A 20,835-nucleotide genomic window follows, 5' to 3' on the forward strand; every position below is an offset into this window, starting at 1 on the left:
TTCGATTATAACAAGAGAACCTCTCGACGAAGTTTCCTTCGAAAGCTTAATCCATTGCCAATAGCATAGTAGCATCGCTCGATTCGATATTTCACGTTAATAACAAAGAAAAGAGCTTTTAAGTATGCAACCGAGTTTTTATTAAAAACCTGAATATCTCGAATTCATGTACGTAAAGAGCTGGAGAGGGCCTAACATTGATTATGACAATTTCCTGCTAGAATCGAGGATAAGGGCTAAAATATCGGACACGAAAAAATTAAAAATAGAAAGAATACCACTCTATGCAATCTATCATATAACTGATGTTAATCAGAAAGTACATTTTTTAAACACTCATCTTTTGGCACTTCTAGATTTTCATGCACCGGTTCGGTCACTCAGATTACATAGGCCATTTGCACCATGGTTAACGGACACAATAAAACTAATGATGTCGCTGAGGGATAGAGCCTTATCTCGATATAAAAGAACTAAATTAATAGCGCACTTCGACTACTACAAGTCCTTACGCAATTTAACGACTTCTGCAATACGACGAGAAAAGAAATCTTTCTTAAATAGTACATTTGTGATTAGTGATGTAAAGAGTAGTTGGCGGCTTTTATCCAAGTTGCAGATTGTCAACAGGTCCAAACCCACCGTTCCCGCACATTTAGATGATGTTGGAAATATTAATGATTATTTTGTGAATTCTGTTGGTTATGCTGATGTGGATGATGATTTGCTCACTTTTTATGGTACAAATATGCTTTACCCAAATTCCCATGAGAGATTTTCGTTTGGACTCAGTGACACCTCTTCGATCATTAAAATTTTAAATGGCATTAAATCAACATCTTCTGGTATAGACGAATTGAACATCACATTTATAAGAATGTGTCTCCCTGAAATATTGCCCTACATTGTACATATTATAAATACCTGTCTTGAACAGTCTATTTTCCCGGAAGCCTGGAAGATTGCTTTGGTATTGCCGTTGCCTAAAAAACCAAATCCAGCAGGTTTGGCGGACCTGCGTCCAATTAGTATCCTGCCAGTTATCTCAAAAGTCCTTGAAAGGTGCATGGAGGTCCAATTGCGTAAATATATTAGTGATCATAACATCTTGCCCACCTCTCAGTCTGGTTTTCGACCTAACCATAGCTCTACAACGGCTCTATTAAAGGTAACTGACGATAATATTAGAGCTCGTGATGGCGGTCTATGTGGGATACTTGTACTGCTGGACTACAGTAAGGCCTTTGATAAGGTTAACCATTCAATGCTTTTAGCTCTTCTGCGCTATGTTGATCTGTCCGACTCAGCGGTTTTGCTTTTGGAAAGTTTCCTATCCAATCGTGCTCAGATAGTAAAATTGAACAATGTATCTTCATCATCACTGCCTGTGAGAGCGGGAGTGCCACAGGGGTTTATTCTGGCTCCTCTATTGTTTTCCTTGTATACATCCCAGTTGCCTAAGTGCATTCAATATTCGTCGATACACATGTACGCAGATGATACCCAAATTTACATAACCTTTCCAAAGGAACACCTCGCTTCTGCTTGCTCAAAAATAAATGCAGATCTGAACGCTATTTTAGATTGCTCGCACAAGATGGCACTAACTCTCAATGCCACTAAATCTAAGGTAGTCATCTTTGGTAACTTGGACTCTGATAGTGTCGGTATATTTTTGGGTGGAGAGAGGCTGGTAGTGTACCCTGAGTCAAAAAATCTGGGTGTGCTTGTCGACAGCAATCTGCGATTCAGCAGTCATGTCACTGCTTGCGTGAAAAAGGCATATGGTTTTCTTAGATGCCTCTATCAATACCGACACATTTTAAATATAATTACAAAGAAACGTTTGTGCGAAACACTTGTTCTGTCAAATTTTGTGCATTGTGCTGCCATGTATGGTCCATGTTTAATTGGGTATGAACTTCATCGTATTCAAAGGGTTCAAAATAGCTGTCTTCGTTTTATGTATGGCGTTCGTAAGCGTGAAAATATTAGTCACACATTGGTTACTGCAAAATGGTTAAATATCAGAAACAAATTCAAACATCAGTTCATGGATGCCAATCTGGACTCCGCCTATTGGCCGCAGATTGTAATTAGTTTCACATATAGAATGAATTTTTCATTTATTTTTTTTTTCTTTATATTATTGTTTAACTTTTTATGTTGGTTGTTGCGGTCAATAAAGTACTATTATTATTATTATTATTTATTATATAATATTCAAAATTAAGAATCTAGCGACAAGCCTACCAACCAACAAGGATATGACAGCACATAAGAGATGGGAAGAATGTAAAATAACTCTTTTAACTGCCTCAGAAGTTATAGGCTAACGTAAATAGCGGAAAAAAGGGACTGGTTTGACACCGACTATGATATAGTAACTAACTAGACGAACGAAGAAGCGGCAAAATGAAATCAGACAGCTGGAAATATGACAAAAAGTATTCTCTAATGTATTATGTAAAACACTGTAGAAAACTTCCTTATGAGGAAAAGCTTCTAAGAAAGTACCAGAGTGGATTACGGATGTGGGAATCAAGTCCGCTTATGACGGCATCAACATCCCAAGAAAGCTGGTGGAACAAGTAAGGATAACATTGAGGACGTCGGATATTGCATAATAATATAAAATAACATCTCAGAATACATAGGAGAAGTATTGTTGAGGGATAACATAGATGATCTACTCCTACGTGAACGCCGTTAACATCGTTACCAGAACTCTACCGCAGATTGTAGGAACTTATACAGCACTGATAGGTTCAGTGACCTCCTACTATGGCCTACACTGAGAATAGCGAAGAGGTGTGGTAGTTTATGTATCTTGGTTTCAGCGTGAACTCGAAAAATAACTGTAGCGCATAAGTGAGAAGACGAGTCGCGTTGGGCAGCAAACTAAAATGAGAAAACAAAGTTAATAACTTACTCAACCTTTATACTAACCGTTGTTATGTGGAAACATGGATAATTGGCAGGCGAGACGCCGACCACCTCATCTTCGAGAAGAAAATCCTGCGCATGATTTTACTAGATACATATGTGCCAAGGAGGATTATACATGCCAAGGAAGGCGTAAATGCAAGTGGGAGGACACGATAACAGAGGTTGCGGCCAGGGTTGAGTTTAGAGACTGGAAACCTTGTGAAGCCAGAACCAGCACAGGGTTATGTTGTTTTCTTGCCACACTTTAATCTCTGAGAACATATCACAAACATATTCTTATAAGGTTGTATTAATTCTATGTGTCAATTCTATCTTTGACTATATACTTATATATGTTTTAATTTTTATTTTTTGGACGCCACCAGTAGTCGCAAATTTTTGCTGTATTTGGAAACAAAAGAGCAAATTGTAATGTTCTTATGTGGTTGAAGTTAAATTCATATTCGAATCTTCATCAGATTCAGTTTAATAAAATTATAATTTAACAGACATACTCAACATATCATATGTATGCTCTAGCATTTAGAATACAGCACACATTAAAGCATTACAATAGTGATAAAATAAAATAAACAAAACAAAATCATTGAAACAAGATAATTGTAAAGCAAAAGGATGTGGTAAATTAACAGAATGCGGTACCGAAATATAATACCTAATGTAGTCCATTTCATTTATTTTAATCCCCGTCGTAATAGTCGAAAACAACCCTCGTCAGCGAGTCAGTTCCAATCATTCATGTCTGTATAATCTACAATGTGTAGTAGCGTATCCTTTTGTTCTTTTTTTCTCTTTCATTCAACACCCTCTCTTCACTCTCTCCTTCTCGGTTCTATACAATCATAATAAATAATAAATCCTCATTAACCACATCACTCTTCTACATCCTTAATTACTCCACGCTTATTTGTTTATAATTGCAATATCTTTGCACATCTTTTGCTATACTATTTCAATCGTCCAAAATATCAACACCAGATCACTCACGCATTTGACACTTTATATGCTTTACACTCCATCATATTTCCTTTCGTGAGATTACTCAACATATCTATAGAATTATTATTTTCTGAAAGTTCAGGATATATAGCAACCTGTGATTACTCTAGGTAATTTTAATGCGACTTCTAGTATAGTAGTATTAGATTTACACTGAAATTATCTAGGCTAGTTTTAAGGTGTTCTAGGGTGTTCAATGTCCCCTTTAACAGCAGTTAGTAGGCAGGTGACAGGGCACTGAAGAATATTCGATGGACAAATCACTTATTACCCCTTAGCCTCGGTGGCAATAACAATAATATGAACAATGACCTTACCAAAAGGCCTCAATCAGTAATTGACAGACAACTTTTCCTAACTACACTAAAACCAACCTATTGATAGTTTACCTGAGAAGTTTAGTTTATGAAGAAGTTCAAAGACTCTTAAACTGAAGGAAAGCGAATCGGGCACACCATATACAAAAGGAACGATTACTCGGTCATACAGAAACCAAAATAATGGAATGTTTCATACTAATATTTCTTTCATGCTTGTACCGGATTACGCCAGATATAGGTTACGCTAGATGTTTATGAAACAACATGTAGGTATTTTGCATAACCCATAAACAGCGCAATACACATATTGGTGATAATTTCTTAATTTAAAGCTCTGGGAACCCCATTTATGTCTGAACTAATACTAAACTACTATATAATGTTATTTATACACATTATTAAACTCTGTATATCAATGATTTATAGAATTATTACTAATATAGATTTAATATTCTTTCATTTTTATTTTAAGATTATGTGATAAAATAGTAAAGTCAATTGAAAGTGGGAGTTTACCTGAACGTATATCGATCCTATTTCATATAAATTTGGACATTAAAGATTAATGTTAGATTGATATATCATATATCGTGTCTTGAAAACTAGAAAGTAAGTTCAGATATAAAATTATAGTGCTTTTATAAAATTTTATCTAATAAGCGATGGTGTTTTAAAAATTTTGTTACTCTATCAACATTATATAAAAAAGAAGAAAGAGTATTAAAGAAGCTAACTGGGTCAGCTAAGTTCTTAATGGAGCTAGACTTTGATGAGCTAAATATGGTATTATACAGAGGGATGTACAAGGTTAACAGTAAAATTAATACAACATTGATACAATACTGTAGAACACATTGAAGCGCCACGACTGCATGGGATCTTGGGTTAACTTAGAACAGAAAGCATGATCTTGTTGGCTAAATTTAAGTCAAACATACAACATAGCCGGATTAAGTTGAGTTCGCTTACGTGCAATTAATACCACATCGATAGAACACTCCAGAACACATATTGAACTGCCACGACTGCATGGGATCTCAGGTTAACTTAGAATGGAAAGTTTGGTTTCCTCAGAGCGAGCCGAGGCCATTTATGGCCGAGGGAGGTGTTATAATTTGTATTGCTTAATATAATATGGATGTGGTATTAGTTGTAACGCTTCGGTCGCAACCGACCTAGACTTAATCCGGATATAACGTATGTCAGACTTAAGTTATTCGACCTGGCTTGCAATCGAGGCGCTCCAAATGATATCACATCCATACAATAATCAAGGAATCTGGAATTGACTTGAACGAAAAGAATAATTGCGCCGGATTAAGCAGAAGCCACTTACGACCGAGGCTTTACAATTTGTGTATTTAATACTATACAAATACGACATACATCAAACATTTCGTAATTTTAAACGAGTTTAATAATGTATCTTGATAATAAAGTATTCTACGAATTATAACAACTTAAAGAAGATAATCTTTGCATACTGTAATTTGTCTTAATTTACCCATGCGACGATGACAACAAACCTCACAGCAACAAACTTTTATCCGTAATTTCCTATCTACTTCTTAGCTCATATTTTCCTTATTATTAGAGATAGCGAAAAACTAAATGCATTTGAAAGTTTGATTCTTTCTCTATCTAAAGCCGGGAAGAAACAAAAGCGTGTTATACACCATTAGAAAGAGCAGAAAATTTTCGATAAGATAGATATGGTTCTAGAGGTTTTGCCTTATCAAATGAGAAAATTGTTTAGAGGAAGAGCAATGAGAGGCGATTTAAGCATTACGCCGATAGATATTGACCGACAAAAACCAAACTGACCGATAACAGTTTTTTTTTTAATTTAGTTTGATAACAATTGCGCAAGGGCTTGAAGTTTGGTAATTTTGAGCTATTATAAGTAGAGAGCGGTGTTCTTCATTTTTTATTGATTTTAGTATCGACTTATCGGCAGACGATTAGGTTTTAGGTTTTAGATAGAGAAAGAATCAAGCTTTCGAATGGTACATTTAGTTTTTCGCTATCTCTAATAATAAGGAAGATATCAGCTAAGAAAGTAGATAGGAAATTACGGGCAAAAAGTTTGTTGCTGGGAGATTTGTTGCCATAGTCGCACAGGTTCTTAATTTTACCATTTTAGCGTAATTGAAAAAGATTTCCAGTCGAGTATTATCCTATTGGCCAAAGATTTACGTTTCAAATGAAGTAGCATTCATTGAAATCGCTTCTAATGTTATAGCCAAAAAAATCTGCATACAATACCCTATTTTACTGTAAACTGGAAATTATTTGGGGTTAATTTCATAACTGCATGAATCTTTGGGAACATTTTTTTATTATTTCATGTTGTACAAGTAAATAATAAGATCATATCTTCAAAATATAAAACTTGCAAGTTTGTATAAGATGTATCTAAAACCGGTTATACACCATTAGAAAAAGCAAAACATTTTCGATAAGATAGATATGGTTCTAGAGTTTTCGGATAGGAAAGTTATCGACCCGAATAAGGTTTAAAAGTGGCTAAAACGTGTGAATTTAGTAGTTTTTCATCAAAAGCGTGCTTGTGCAACGTGATCACCGCGTGCTATACACCATTAGAAAGATCAGAAAAATTTTTGATAAGATAAATATCCTATTCTATAGTTCTCCCTCTATCAAATAAAAATGTTGTTTAGAGGAACAGCAATGAGATTTAAGCATTATGCCGATAGATATTGACCGACAAAAACCCGGATTAAAGTAGTTGAAGGAGCGCTCTTTCTGACTGTGACAGTTTTTTAAAATTTGGTTTGATAACAATTGCACAAGGGCTTGAAGTTTGGTAGTTTTGAGCTATTTTAAGTACAGAGCGGTGTTCCTCATTTTTTATTGACTTTCGTAACAACTTATCGGCAGACGATTACTTACCGGTTTTACATAGAGAAAGAATCAAGCTTTCGAATGGTGCATTTGGTTTTTTGCTATCTCTAATAATATAGAAGATATCAGCTAAGAAAGTAGATAGGAAATTACGGGCAGAAAGTTTGTAGTAGCAGGTTCTTAATTTTGCCATTTTAGCGTAATAGAAAAAGATTTCCAGTCGAGTATTATCTTATTGGCTAAAGATTTACGTTTCAAATGAAGTAGTATTCATTGAAATCGCTTCTCTGTTATAGCTAAAAAAATCTGTATATAATACCCTATTTTACTGAAAACTGGAAATTATTTGGAGTTAATTTCATAACTGTATGAATCTTTAGGAACATTTTTTCATTATTACATGTTGTACAAATAAATTATAAGATCATATCTTCAAAATACAAAACTTGCAAGTTTGTATAAAATATCTACCTTATCATTATATTTTATTATCATATTATTACATAATTGCTTAGCCTACGTTATACGATATTGAGTGACCCCATTACGTCAGCGGTTAATAAATAATGTTACATGATGGAACGAACGATGACCTGAACTCAAGACAAACATTGTACAAAACCGTTAACGCGACCAAATCAAATATTATTCATAATCAAAGCATAAAGACTGGAATAATAAAGGTGATTTAACAGGAAACTTGATCTAAAACTCGATTTGAAACTCGGCTTAAACACGGATTCTTTGTTTATAGATGGGTTGGTGTTTGATCGAGACAACGTTAACGTCTAATTGGGGACGATTATTCAGGGAATCATTTAAGTCAATACACCCGGCGCAACGGACGTATACGCGGAGAACGGATTTTAGCAGAGATCCCGTTACCGTTATCCGGAGTCCCGGAGCTTCAGAGGAAATGAGACACGAATTAGATTACTATTAATTTCGACCGGTAGGTGACGCTCTGCGTCTGGAGACCACCCGAACGCTGACAAAGGGATTACTTGGGTTTCACTGGGAGAACGAGACGATGTCCAAGCCAATCAAACCGTCCGTGGTTTCTCTGGTCATAAACCTTCCCCACCAATTTACTTTTATATCCTTCGACGGGGATAATTTGAAAGAAAAGATCTACTCTCTATAGACACGGTCAGTTCTATCCTCTATACGTTTCCGTTTCTATCATCTATTAAAACTTGGTTTCGGTTGAATCAGTTCTCAAAATTGGTTTTTGAGATCGATCCTGTTTCCAACCGATAACTTGAACAAAATTTTCTGGATAAAATTCAGGGACGTTTCGCAATGAAGCGAGGACAACGTTGCACGTCTTCGAAATCGCCTAAAAGAAAATTATGACGCCGAGGGTCGAAAGCGAAGAAAAACGATATTAAAACTGGAAGCTGCCAGGACGCTCGGCCCCTTTTCGAAAGGAAAGACGTATTATGCGAAACAATTTATTTGAGTTTAAATTCCGGGGTAGAGTGCGCGATAATCTCGTCAAAAACTTGTTATAATACAGAAGTAATCCCGGAACGAAGCGGCGGCTGCGCGCGACTTCCGCCGTCAAAGATACCGTGTTTACCGGAAGCGACGCTAGCGGAGGTAATTGGATTTGTCCACAGAACGCCGTGTAGGGATAAATCGTTCCCTCTACCATCCACTGTCTTTTAATTTCCGTCTTCTTCCGTTATTCGGGGGTTTCCTCCCTTTTTGTCTTATCTTATTCCGGTGACGTTCTTGGAAAGACGACTTTGGACGCAGTTAAAACGTACTCCGATTAATGCCTTTATTGTTCGTTTTCTTTAATAACGACAAGAAGTTATTCCGTTTAAACGACAAATGACGCTTGAAAAATTTACAAGGAATCTAATTTAAGAGATTTTATCTTCTTTTATTCTATATAGATACTTGAATAGTACATGCAATTTATGTCACACTTTTGTTGTTCTACTTAAAAAACTGTTGATTGATCTCTTTGTTTTAAACTTTAATTAATAAATTCTGTTTCTTTGTGTTACAGGGATTATTACTACGACAGGTGAGTTTTAAATTCTCTTTGCATGCATACGAAAATATTTCGATCCTTTCATTTATTATTACTTTTTTTTTCGGGAACAAATTTAACGCTAGATGAAAAAGCAAAATTGATCAAAGCTTTGCATCCAAAAACACCTCTTCATCGTTAATTAAAATTTCAATAAGGCAACGTCGCGTCGACCACCGATGTTTTATTAAGGATTATTGACACCCTTTTTCCTCCAATTAGTGTGGCCACTCGAGCAGGCGCCGCGGCGCGCTAATTGCTGCCGGTATTTGTTTTGAAGCGACGAACGCAGCACACCGACGCCGATGCCACCGTAAAACAAGTGCTCCCCCTTTCTGCTTATTTCGTTGTTTCGTTTACCGGTTTAATTTCAAATTTGCAAAAGTTATGTATTGGAATGAAATAGCGGCGGCGCTTTTTAAACGTAGTAATTAGTGTTGCGAAAGCAACGCGAAAACAAACCGCGCTTGAATCGTTTCCCATTGACTCTAAAATGTAAAACAGAACTTTACAAATACAAAATCCCAGCGAGGTTAGTTTTTATAGGTGATATTCGCACAATGAAATAACATCTATTGTTTCAGAAAGTTAAACAAAGGGGAAATAATAAGTTACATAGAAATCAAAACAATTCGGAATAAAACAACATTGGTATTAAAACAAACCATAAACGATTTTTATTAATCTACACCTATATTCACATCCTAGTATTCCTACGCTATCTAGTATAATTTCAGTGCAAGGTACACCATTAAACCCATCATCGATACCAACATTGCTATCATCAGTTCGCTATCACGTACCATTTGCATACGGATTCTATGTTAAATCGAGGATCGATAAAAGCGTAGGTCGTGCTACATTTGCAACCCCTTTTTTATCCGTTCACCGAGCAACAGGTAGAACTGGTGGTCTCACCCTTAAAAAAAGGAAGAATCTTATCCACTTTTTTCGACGGCGATGTTTAAGAACCTTCCGCCTAAAAAAAAGTTAATGCATTTTCATGGCAATTTCCAGGACTTTTTATTTTTAAACTAAATTTAACTCGACTTTAGTTTTCAAGCGTTGACGACATGTACGAAAGCCAAAATTGCAAACTCTATATGTGGAAAAGGCCTTCTTTAATTAAAGTGGTACCGACCGCTTGAAATTTCATTATTGCGCCATCTCGCCGGCGACAACCCAAAAGAGGTAAACGACTGGAACTGTGCGAAATTCGTCGAGGGATTTACTTTCGAGCAACATCCCTGCGGTGTCATGCAATTTTCCACTGGGTAAAAAGTAGATTACATCATTGTTTTGTAAGATTTTACAATATAAGACGTTTAAATATGTAATATTTCTATTTACGTAACAATATTTACATTTATATATGCTCTATTTTGTTATAATTAATTTTATTAATATATATTTGAAAAGATTATCGCTAACGTATACAGAGGGAAATGTTCTATCATGTCCTGAAGTTTGTAATTAACGACCTCGATAACATATAGGACGTGAGGTTAAATCAACTCGACCTAACACATGCATTTTATGTGGTGAATATTGCAATGTTATTACTGTAATGTTGATATTGTAAAAGGGAAACAGCTACTCTTAATGAGGACTTATCTTGTGGATCCAGTATAATACATATTATGTAAGGGGAAATGTTACTCCAAAATTATGGTGTGCCACAAGATTCTACACAAAGTGAGCCAAATACTGCGTTCTCCACTTACAATTAGTGAGATTATCAACGATTTCAATGTGTTTAACAATTATATTATATTGCACTTATTACTACAATTAACAAAATGTGTAATTATGTTTAAAATTAACTTTAAGGTATATTATGAAATTATTAATCGAAATGTTTTAAAAATTACTTATGTTGTCAGATATGTTTCGTATAATACACAGAGAAACTTAGTTATTTATTATTTAGCGTATGACATCAAGACACACCGAAAACGGAAATTACTATCAGAATATAAAATATACGACAAAATAAAATAATAATAAAACAGAATGAAATAAAATAATATAAAAACAATATACGTTTAGTTCATTTATGTAAGATATTGATTCTGGAGTCACCAAAGTAGGGCAATCTATATAGTCTATAATATGTTTCGTGGCCCCATTTATGCAAAAACTAGGCGCAGCTGCCATGCTGGGACCGCATTCCTTTTAGAGTTGAACTGGTGGTAAATTAAAACCAAGAGACTTTTGGGTAACATCACATGGAGGTCTGATTGTTCTGCTTTGCTATCCATTCTTGACGCTAACTTTACTCAGGCTAAAATCTTCATCTGTGGCAGTCACTTTCTGGATCAATTGCGAGTGTAGTTGGCATCCTCAATCTCCTCGTGTGTTGGTAGATTTTGGTTGCTTAATATCTTCTTGTACTTACTCCTGAGTGTACTTATGCGGCGTAGGTTTGGGAGTGCTATTTGGCTCAGTAGTGGGAGCCACTCCACTAGAGTATAACCCCTGCGATCATTCTCATCGTATTATTAAGCTGAGCATCGATTGTGTGGATATAAGGATTGTTAAGCTATACTGACGCTCAGGTTGGAAAAACGAGGCTCAGGGCTGCTGAGTGCAGTGTGGAGGCCAACGCTCCACATGTTGCTCTACAGCGCTTTTGTATGTATTGTTTTAAGTCTCCACTGTTTTCATTATATCTTCTTTCAATAAGAACGTTCTATAAAGTATAATACGAAAAAAGAATAGATTCCCCTCTCTTGTTCAACATCTACTCTCAAAAAGTATTTGACGAAATCATTGGAAACGAGGAAGTGGGCGTAAAAGTACATGGTGTCGTACGTAACAACCTTCGCTTTGCGTTTTAGCCGAAAATATGATGCAGTTACAAAGCTTACATTCGCATACAACAACACAGCGAATCATACGGCCTTCAAATAAACACAAACAAGACCAATCTGATGATATTTTCGAAGACAGAAACCCGCGAGACACTCTACGTTGATGATCGTCCTGTAGAGCAAGTATTCACATACAAATATCTAGGTGCCTTAGTCGACAACAGAAATGATCCAAAAATCGAAGTACTCGCCCGAATTGAACCAGCAAGATGCTTCTTTGCATTGAAAAAAATCCTTACAAACAAACATTTAAGCCTCCAACTACGAATACATCTACTGAGATGTTACATATTTCCAGTATTACTGTATGGATCAGAACGTTGGACACTCAGCCCATCATTGGACAATAGAATAAATGCATTAGAAATGTATGTTTACCGTCGAATCCATCCTCATGGACGGAGAAAATATCTAATGAATTCCAATGAACAGTGCTTGAGCGAATGGATAAGGAGAAAGAATTGCCGAGAACAGTAAAAGAGCGTAAATTCAATACATAGTGCGCATAATGAGAGGTGAAAGGTATCATGTTCTTCGTTTAATCATTGAAGGCAAAATAGAGGGAAAAAGATCTGTGGGAAGACGCCAAAACTTATGGCTGAAAGACCTACGACGTTGGTTTAGTCGTTCATCCACAGAGGTATTCCGGGCTGCAACCGCAAAAATCATCATAGCTAATTGGATCGCCGACCTTCGGAAAGAGAGGGCGTAATAAGAAGAAGAAGAATAAAGTATAACATCAAGGTATTTTGTCGTGAATAAGCAATTTTTTTGTTTAGGTGGAAACATGTTACCTCGTATTTGCTGACGTTTTGTTGAAGGTGACATTTCCGGAAGTACCAGGTGATCATTGCCAACGATAGATTAGACGTGGATTACTTGCTGCGCAAATTAAAATTACAATATGAGAACTATGGGCTCTCTATTAACCCGGAAAAGACTAGGTACCTGGTGGTGGGTGGCATTGCCCCAAGATTAAAAAAAGAAAAGATTTGCCACTAGAGGACAACACTATTAAAAATTGAAGAAAATACCGATAAACAGGTGATTGTCCTTTGAAAAACACCTGTCTACGACTGATTTATCAAGTCTCACGCACTGATAATTATTCTCTCTCTCTCACTCTTTATTTAACATTTCTCTGCTCACAGTTTCCATTCTGTTATTAGGTAACTTGTATCTTGCGTATAGATTTTTTGATAAGTGTCCATGTTTACCCATGATACCTGTAGCTTGATATATGTTAAATTTCGTGTTCTTGTCCTACATATGTCTTGGTCTACCTAACGCTGTCCACGTTAATCTTATTCTCGTACTCAGATTCGCCGTTTGCATTTGCTTATCTGCTCTTATGTTTTGTTCTAGACATATATAGTCTTCTACTTCTTCTATAGTTGTTCGTTTTCAGCAAATAAGTTGATTGTTGAGTTGTGTTGCTTTTTCATCATTTTTGTTTTACTTATATTCATCATTAGTGCTACTTCTTTCGATATTTCCTATGGTTCATGTATCATTATTTCCAGTTCTTTTGGATTATTCGCAATGAGTACATCATCTGCGTATCTTTCTCCTTCGATACTAACCCCACGGTTTTCCCAATGTAATTTCCTAAATATGTCTTCTAGTACAAATATGCACTCCGATGATATGATACCTTGTTGTCTTATGCCTCTCTCCAGTTTGATTTTTTTGGTTTCTGTCTTTCGGTTTTCTCATTACTCTCTTATAGATGTTTTCAATAATATCAGTATATATTGAATCAATTATACAGTTTTCCAGTGCGTTTACTATCGCTCATCTTTCAATTGAATCATCTATAATATCTTCTAGAATTTTTTTTATGATGTTGAGTAATGATTGGATATGATAGTAATGGATAATAATAATGGCAAGGGGATAATTACCGCATAAGCCCGAGTGTAATAATATATCACAAATAAACCTCAGAAAAGAATGTATTGGTCTTCAACCGAATTGGAGTTCTCATTTTTTCCGAAACATATGGGGCAATATAATATGTTACACCGCTGTGATGGCCTAAAAAAGCGCACCTTCTCGACAATTATGTTGAAGTCAATAACTAAATACTCAATATTGAGTACTTCAATATATAGTTATATTACACTATAGGTACATATTCATTACTACATTCTCTCGAGGCAACTTGAAATTCAGGCGCTCTGCGGTAAATAGTGTAGGTAATGAAAATTTCAACATGGAACAAAAAAAAACACGTAGGGGAATTTATCTATACGAATTGATTTTAGACTGATTGACAAGTATTTGAATAATTTACTTCAATTTTCGACCACAGAAATGACAGTTATTTGTCAATAAAAAATTTTTAGTTCAACTTATCCAACATTCCCCACGTATTTCGATTCCACTTCGAAATGTTGCTTTGAATATTCAATATAATACGTCCGATAATAGTTAATAATTTTTCCATTAGCGTGGAAAACTTATGTTGCTATCATAAGTTTACTTGGGAAGTAAGTCATTATTAGATATTTGAAATCTTATAAATAGACATAGAATCAATGTCGAATTTCATACATATAACTTTCAAAATCATTGCATCGCTGGGATTATTTTTCACTCTTCCTATTTATCATCTAATTTATTGGTTTTGGTCTTTCGAATTAACAAGAATCTTGACATTTGTGTACATTGCTATCGAATATGCAAAAATAGGTATTTTTAGAGTCTATTCTATTAGGAAAAGCGTTCAATAACAAATATTTGAGGATGTTTAAAGTTTCTTTGATCGGGATATTAGTATACAAATTAACTATGTCGAAAGAGTGTAATGTGAAATTGTCTTTAACATTAACGGTTTTAAGTTTGTCTTTCGGATTTAGTTCATGCCTTTGATAAAGTATCAATAGCGCACATATGGAAAGTTGAATAAAAATAAAGTGATAATATTAATATATAGTGTATAAGTATTATCCGGAAATGGAATAAGCTTAATTAAAAATAAAAGTAATGTTACGACTATATCTGGAGAACAAAAAGTATAACATATAAAAATAGAGAGAGAACTAATTGAACAGATTGATTGTTTCCAATATTTAACGATTAATATAGAACAAAATGGGAGACAAGATATAAAATTAAATAATAGAATAAGAAAAGCAAACAGAGCATAATGCTGCAGAAGTGTCAACATAAACAAAAATAAAAGTTTACAAGTCGATATATAGGTATGTCCTGAAGTACGGATGTGAATCGAGGATGTTATTGGTAAAAGATAAAAGCAAGATTAAAGCAGTAGAAATGAAATATTTATGAAGAGCAAGGGGAGTGACAAAAATGGGGAGAACGACAAATGAACAAATCTGAACAGATTTTAATATAGAACCAAGAGAAGAATATATATACAGCATTTGATAAGAATACAGGAGTGCAAACCACAATGGAAGAAAAAGGGAGGCGACCGAAATAAACTTGGGACCACACAATAAGAAAAATAATAAAGAAGAGATGACCTTGACAAATTATCCAAAGTTTGAGAACCTCATGAAGATGTATGTACAATATTTTACAATTAAGATTTTCGCGATTTTCGGCCGATGCTAATATTATCGACATTAATATAATGCTTTCTTATTTCATTCCGTATGGGTTGTTTAGTGACTTTGTTTATTATTAGATGAGGAAACCCAAAAACCGCGGATACACGAGATAATCAAACTCTGGTGACGGTTTGAAATATTCAACGTCCGGGTTCCGTTGCCATCAACATCCCTTCACAACTCCTAAATTCTTTTCCTCTACCTTTCCTTACCTCCATTCTCCTTTATAATTATTTTGCGTTGTCTTATATTATTATTTGAGATGTTATGATGTTGATCCATAATATTTTAATATCGATTGAATTCCAATTGAAATGTTTTCTTAATAAAAAATATAATGTTTCTCATTTTGTCTTAAAATTATTATATTTTAATGAAATGGTTTTTAAGTTAAGATATTTCCGTTAGAAATGATGCTGCGACATATACAGAAGTTTTGTGTCAGATATCTGCAAATCGCTTTTATGCACTAAATTGTGGATTTGCCTCGCCGCATTGTTGGGCAAACATCAATAGGTAAAGCAATTAACAATTGTAACCAACAATTGAAACAATTCACTGTATTGTAAGTTTTCACAATTAGTAATTAATTTATTGAGGTTAATCAATAATTTATTGAAATGTCGACATATATGATTTTTACTGTTTACACTAACATCGTTAAAAAGGATAAAGGAAATAAAATGTTGAATTAACTAGGATTTCCAATGTGAGTGGAAAATAACAATAACTAATTTATTTTGCAAAATTTGAAAATATGTTTATAATATATTAAGTAATAAATGGATCAAAGAGATAATGTCCAAAACGGTTTAGAATCCCATATCTTCAACTTTAGCTCTTCATTGGTCTCTCAAATCAGACTTTGGTTAAGACTTAGGTCGCCTATGCAACTTAAAAAGATTTTACTCCTTTACGCCAAAATATGATCCTACACTCCCTAATAATCAGATTACGTTTTTATTCAATTTTGTTAACGAAGCACCATCTCGCAGAATTACGTCACACAAAAATAATTACAGAGCGAGTAAACAAAAATTGTTTTAATAAAACCCATGGTATCCATACCTTGAAGTTGATTACTGTGAAATAGACACTGAGAAAACTAATCACTTGTTTAGATTTCTACCATTGACAGTATTACATTCGTTTAGGCTCATATCAAACAAATAATTCAATTTCTTATTACGTTGGACACGAAAACAAACGACTGTTTATGCAGTTTTTCCAGCCTGATCATATCATTATAGTTCATGATGCTTTGTTCTTAATTATGTATGAAATCTCGTTACCGGAGAGGACAGTTTGTTCATATTTTCGTCCTCATATATAGAGAGAAAAGGAGTCGAGAATCGATAATAAAATTCTCGGATATGGTTAACATCATGATTTAATAATTCGAAATCCATCCAGAAATATCTAATATATTTTTGTGCAGAACGAGAAAATAAAACCTTTCATGTTCCTAATAAGAAATATGCTCAATCCGAAATTTTAAGGGCATCTATGTTTGATGGCATATGTTTGAGGGTCGTCTTAAGCCCTGTTTTTGTGGTCACTCTTTACAAGTAATAAAAAATTCAGTTCCGTTTTCGTTTCAATAAGGATGATAGGCAGATGAAATTCACTGTAAACTTGACAACATGGATACAAACATTGAATTTGAATCCCAAGAGATCCAAAGTATTTACTTGGAAAGTCCTCCTTGAAGAGCACTTGAAAGGCAACGATATTGGTCGTTATAGATTGTAAGTCGACACGACACATTCACAATAATAACAATAACATAAAACGTGGATCATACGTTTTATGTTAGATCATAAATTTCATTTGTAATTTTAAGTTACAACCAAAGTAAGTTATAACAATAAAATTACAACCAAATTTTAAAACTAATCACATAAAAGTCATTATTGAATTCCTGTAATAAAATTAATTTTAAGACTTTAAATGTATACACAGTTTACGTGATGCTATGGTGCTCTTGTAGGAGGTTTACTTTGTATATTATCATCAAGATATTATGTACGAAGCTGTTGATTTCTTGATTTCGTCATTACTTTTGTCATTATAATTATATTTGTCTTTTAATTCATATTTACTACTATCTGAGTCCGAATCCGAATAAGTTTACGAATTACTTACGAAGCTGTTGTTAGCTTTCTAGGTCAGCCGTAAAATATACCTCCATGAAAACGATAACTGCCGTGATTCAGTAGCGATCGCCTAGACTTCTAGAGGACACGGAAGAATTTTCCAATAAGCTCAAAGGCAATACCGCGCTTTGAACATAGGCAGAGAAGCAAACAACGTTTGATGGCATAACAAACGAGAAACACGTATTCAAATGACAAGGTTGTGAATCTGCGAAAGGCTTTCTAAAGCTACGGGTTTGTTTTTGGCCTATATTAAATCCTCATATCAATCAACAAATTGACCGAGTAGAAGTAGAAGTTTTTAACTTCATGTCTTATGGCCAACGAGATATTATACCCAGAATAATCCAACCCGATATGGTGTAGTTCTCAACAACCAACGAAGCTGTATTTATATCATGGCAGATTTAGCCGCATTTTGAAATCACTTAAGAGCGGTTCCCCAAACAGTCAATGTCCAGAATTCACGACTGTTACTTTGAACAAATCAAGAAAGCTCAGGTATTGGAGCTCATAAATATTCAGCGATAAAAATAAGAAATCAATGTAAGATTCCCATGGGCTGTTATGCCATTTTGGAAATAAGTCGTTTTAAAATCCTAAAGACCTTCAGGCAGGTCTTTAGGATCTTTCTGATCGAACTACCGGAATTAATTGATTAAAGTCGATGAGAAATCCAGTGAGAAAGTTATGTAGATCTCTCCGAACATCGCAATTAACCACTCCGAACACTCGGTTCTGAAACACTTATGTTATGTCATCCAACGATTTTTTGTTTAAAGAGAGGCTGCGTGCCATACAATATGATACGTTTGGTTACGGTTGGTTATCAATGTTATCATAATACCCAACTATGTTGGTCGTTATTGGTCCAACACAGTCATCCGATTACTCCTGTTGTCTCACGTTCCCTTAGGCAGCATTAGCAATAAGCAGCATACCGTAATTGTTATCATGAAATACACAATAGTTAAACTATAAGTATAGTATGCTTCATTAAAACGCAAGGTTTACCAATGGCCAACAGCGTTTATTTAACCATCATTCGGTTTATCGTAAAGCAAGTTTTATTACGTTTTAAATATTCCGAACAGTGCTTTTCGATAACGATCCGCAATTTATATCCATCTATTAAGATTCGGCGCTTTGCCAACGGGGCTGTTTACATTAGACAACACGAATATGTTATATTATAGACCCCAGCTTCATGATAGTAACTATAAAACTGTGACTGATATCTTCTTAAGGCACTCTTCATTTCCAAATCGTATGCAATACAGCTAGGCTAAAGGTTAGTACCTGTATGAGCAGCGCTACTAATGTGCCAAGTAGACCCCTTTGCATGTTACGTCTCCAGCAACGATGGAGACATTCTATATATGTGGCTCTGAGAACATATTAGTTTAGGTCCGAGCAAGACCTCTTATAAAGGTACACTCCAATGACTTGTGTTCAGTAACCTATCATTGAAGAAGGCCACACCGATGATCCAAGAGTATTACTGAATACCAGAACAGATACCAGTGTTGTTTTGAACCAGGGCATGCCATCGTTTAAAATATATAAACCAAATCCGTTCTACGTCATAATATTTATAGTTATTGTATAATAGATATTTCTATAATGTTTTAACAAAAATGCACGCTCACTGCATATATTTAGTACGCCAGTAGACGAATGAAAAACAATATTCTATGAGTAAGACAAAGATATAACCTAAATCCTTTTGGGTTACTCTGTGAAAATACAAGATAATCACAAGAATTCTGGAAGAATTTTGAGATTGCTCAGTCATGATTAACTTTTGTGAAAGTTTGCCCAATTACTGCAGCAACAATAATCGACGTGATTAAAGTGATATTATTTAAACTGTAATTTAAATTCAGCGTTACCTAATTAAACTTAGGTCTTATATTTAATATTAATCCTTAACAACCCCAGAGTGTCCAGTGGACACATTTCCAAAATTAGTTACTTAAAAATTACAAAGAATTCATCTCACAATATAATCTTTCTATCTAATCTATCTTCAATTCGTTTTCTTTCAAATTTACTTAAAAAATTTACAGTTTTTATATATTTACCGAAAATGTAGCAAAACAACTCATATAAATTGGTGCATGAGTATACAGCTCAACGAAACACTAACAGATGGCCATTTGCATCGATCAGTATCAAAAATTTACTTCTGTAATTCTATAGAAAAAGTTGGATTAATCTTAGAAGCAACAAAATCCTGGCAAACAAAGAAAATTGTGTCTAAGAAAAGTTGTAACTTAGTTGGTAACACTGCACATAATGAGACGACGGTCCACAGTAGGCGTAGGCTCTCTTCAGCTCGTAATCCAATCCTATGTTTGGTCATCGCAAATGATATACCAACTGCTGACTTTGGACAAACAAACGCTTTAGCGCTGCCTTCTCGTGCTAGCAATGGATGTTCTGCTTGCAGAATTCTGTGGCAATCAAATTTTGTTCTGGACTTAAATATCGTCCTCTATTTGCTGGTTCCAGTAAATTAGCGGCTATATGTATCGGATTTATCGATATATTCATCCTTGACATTAAAATACCTTTAATTGTGTCCTGCTCATCTTGAAGTACCGATGTTGATAATAATTGTGGTGATATAGCAGCTTCTATTTCCAAAAAGGCATCAAAAACCTTTGATATTGTAGGAACATTTGCTTCAAAATATTTAATCAAAGTCCCTAGGTATTCCCCGATTTTTTTGATATTACAGACATCATAGAGCAATTCTAACTGAACTCTTGGACGATAGATGTCTCTTATAACCGATGTTGAACAATATTTTAATCTGTATTTAGAGGGTAACTTAGCAGGAAATATTACGTAATATTACTTAAATTGCCGGTAATATTACTTTTTACATCACTAGGCAGGAGTATACTGCCAGACACTTCGGATTAAGCAAGCTTACAGCCTGAGTACGTACTATACTGTATTCCTGGCGGAAGTTTTGCGTTGTGCTTATCGCACCAGAGATTGCCAATCCAACTAGTCGTTGAATCCGTGAAAGTTTACTAATAA

The 20,835-nt window shown here is 34.8% G+C and overlaps 1 protein-coding gene across 2 annotated transcripts in view; it reads left to right on the plus strand.

Moving 5' to 3' along the window:
• LOC111426260 (heterogeneous nuclear ribonucleoprotein C) overlaps positions 1-20,835 on the plus strand; it is a 230,884-nt gene that overhangs the window by 165,625 nt on the left and 44,424 nt on the right. For both annotated transcript variants that reach the window (XM_071194494.1, XM_071194495.1), the window contains exon 6: positions 9,154-9,171. In XM_071194494.1, coding sequence (XP_071050595.1) covers positions 9,154-9,171 — 18 coding nt within the window. The remainder of the gene's footprint in view (positions 1-9,153; positions 9,172-20,835) is intronic.

The sequence above is a fragment of the Onthophagus taurus genome, chromosome 2, assembly GCF_036711975.1.
Source record: "Onthophagus taurus isolate NC chromosome 2, IU_Otau_3.0, whole genome shotgun sequence".
In the NCBI taxonomy this organism is placed as follows: Eukaryota; Metazoa; Arthropoda; class Insecta; order Coleoptera; family Scarabaeidae; genus Onthophagus; species Onthophagus taurus.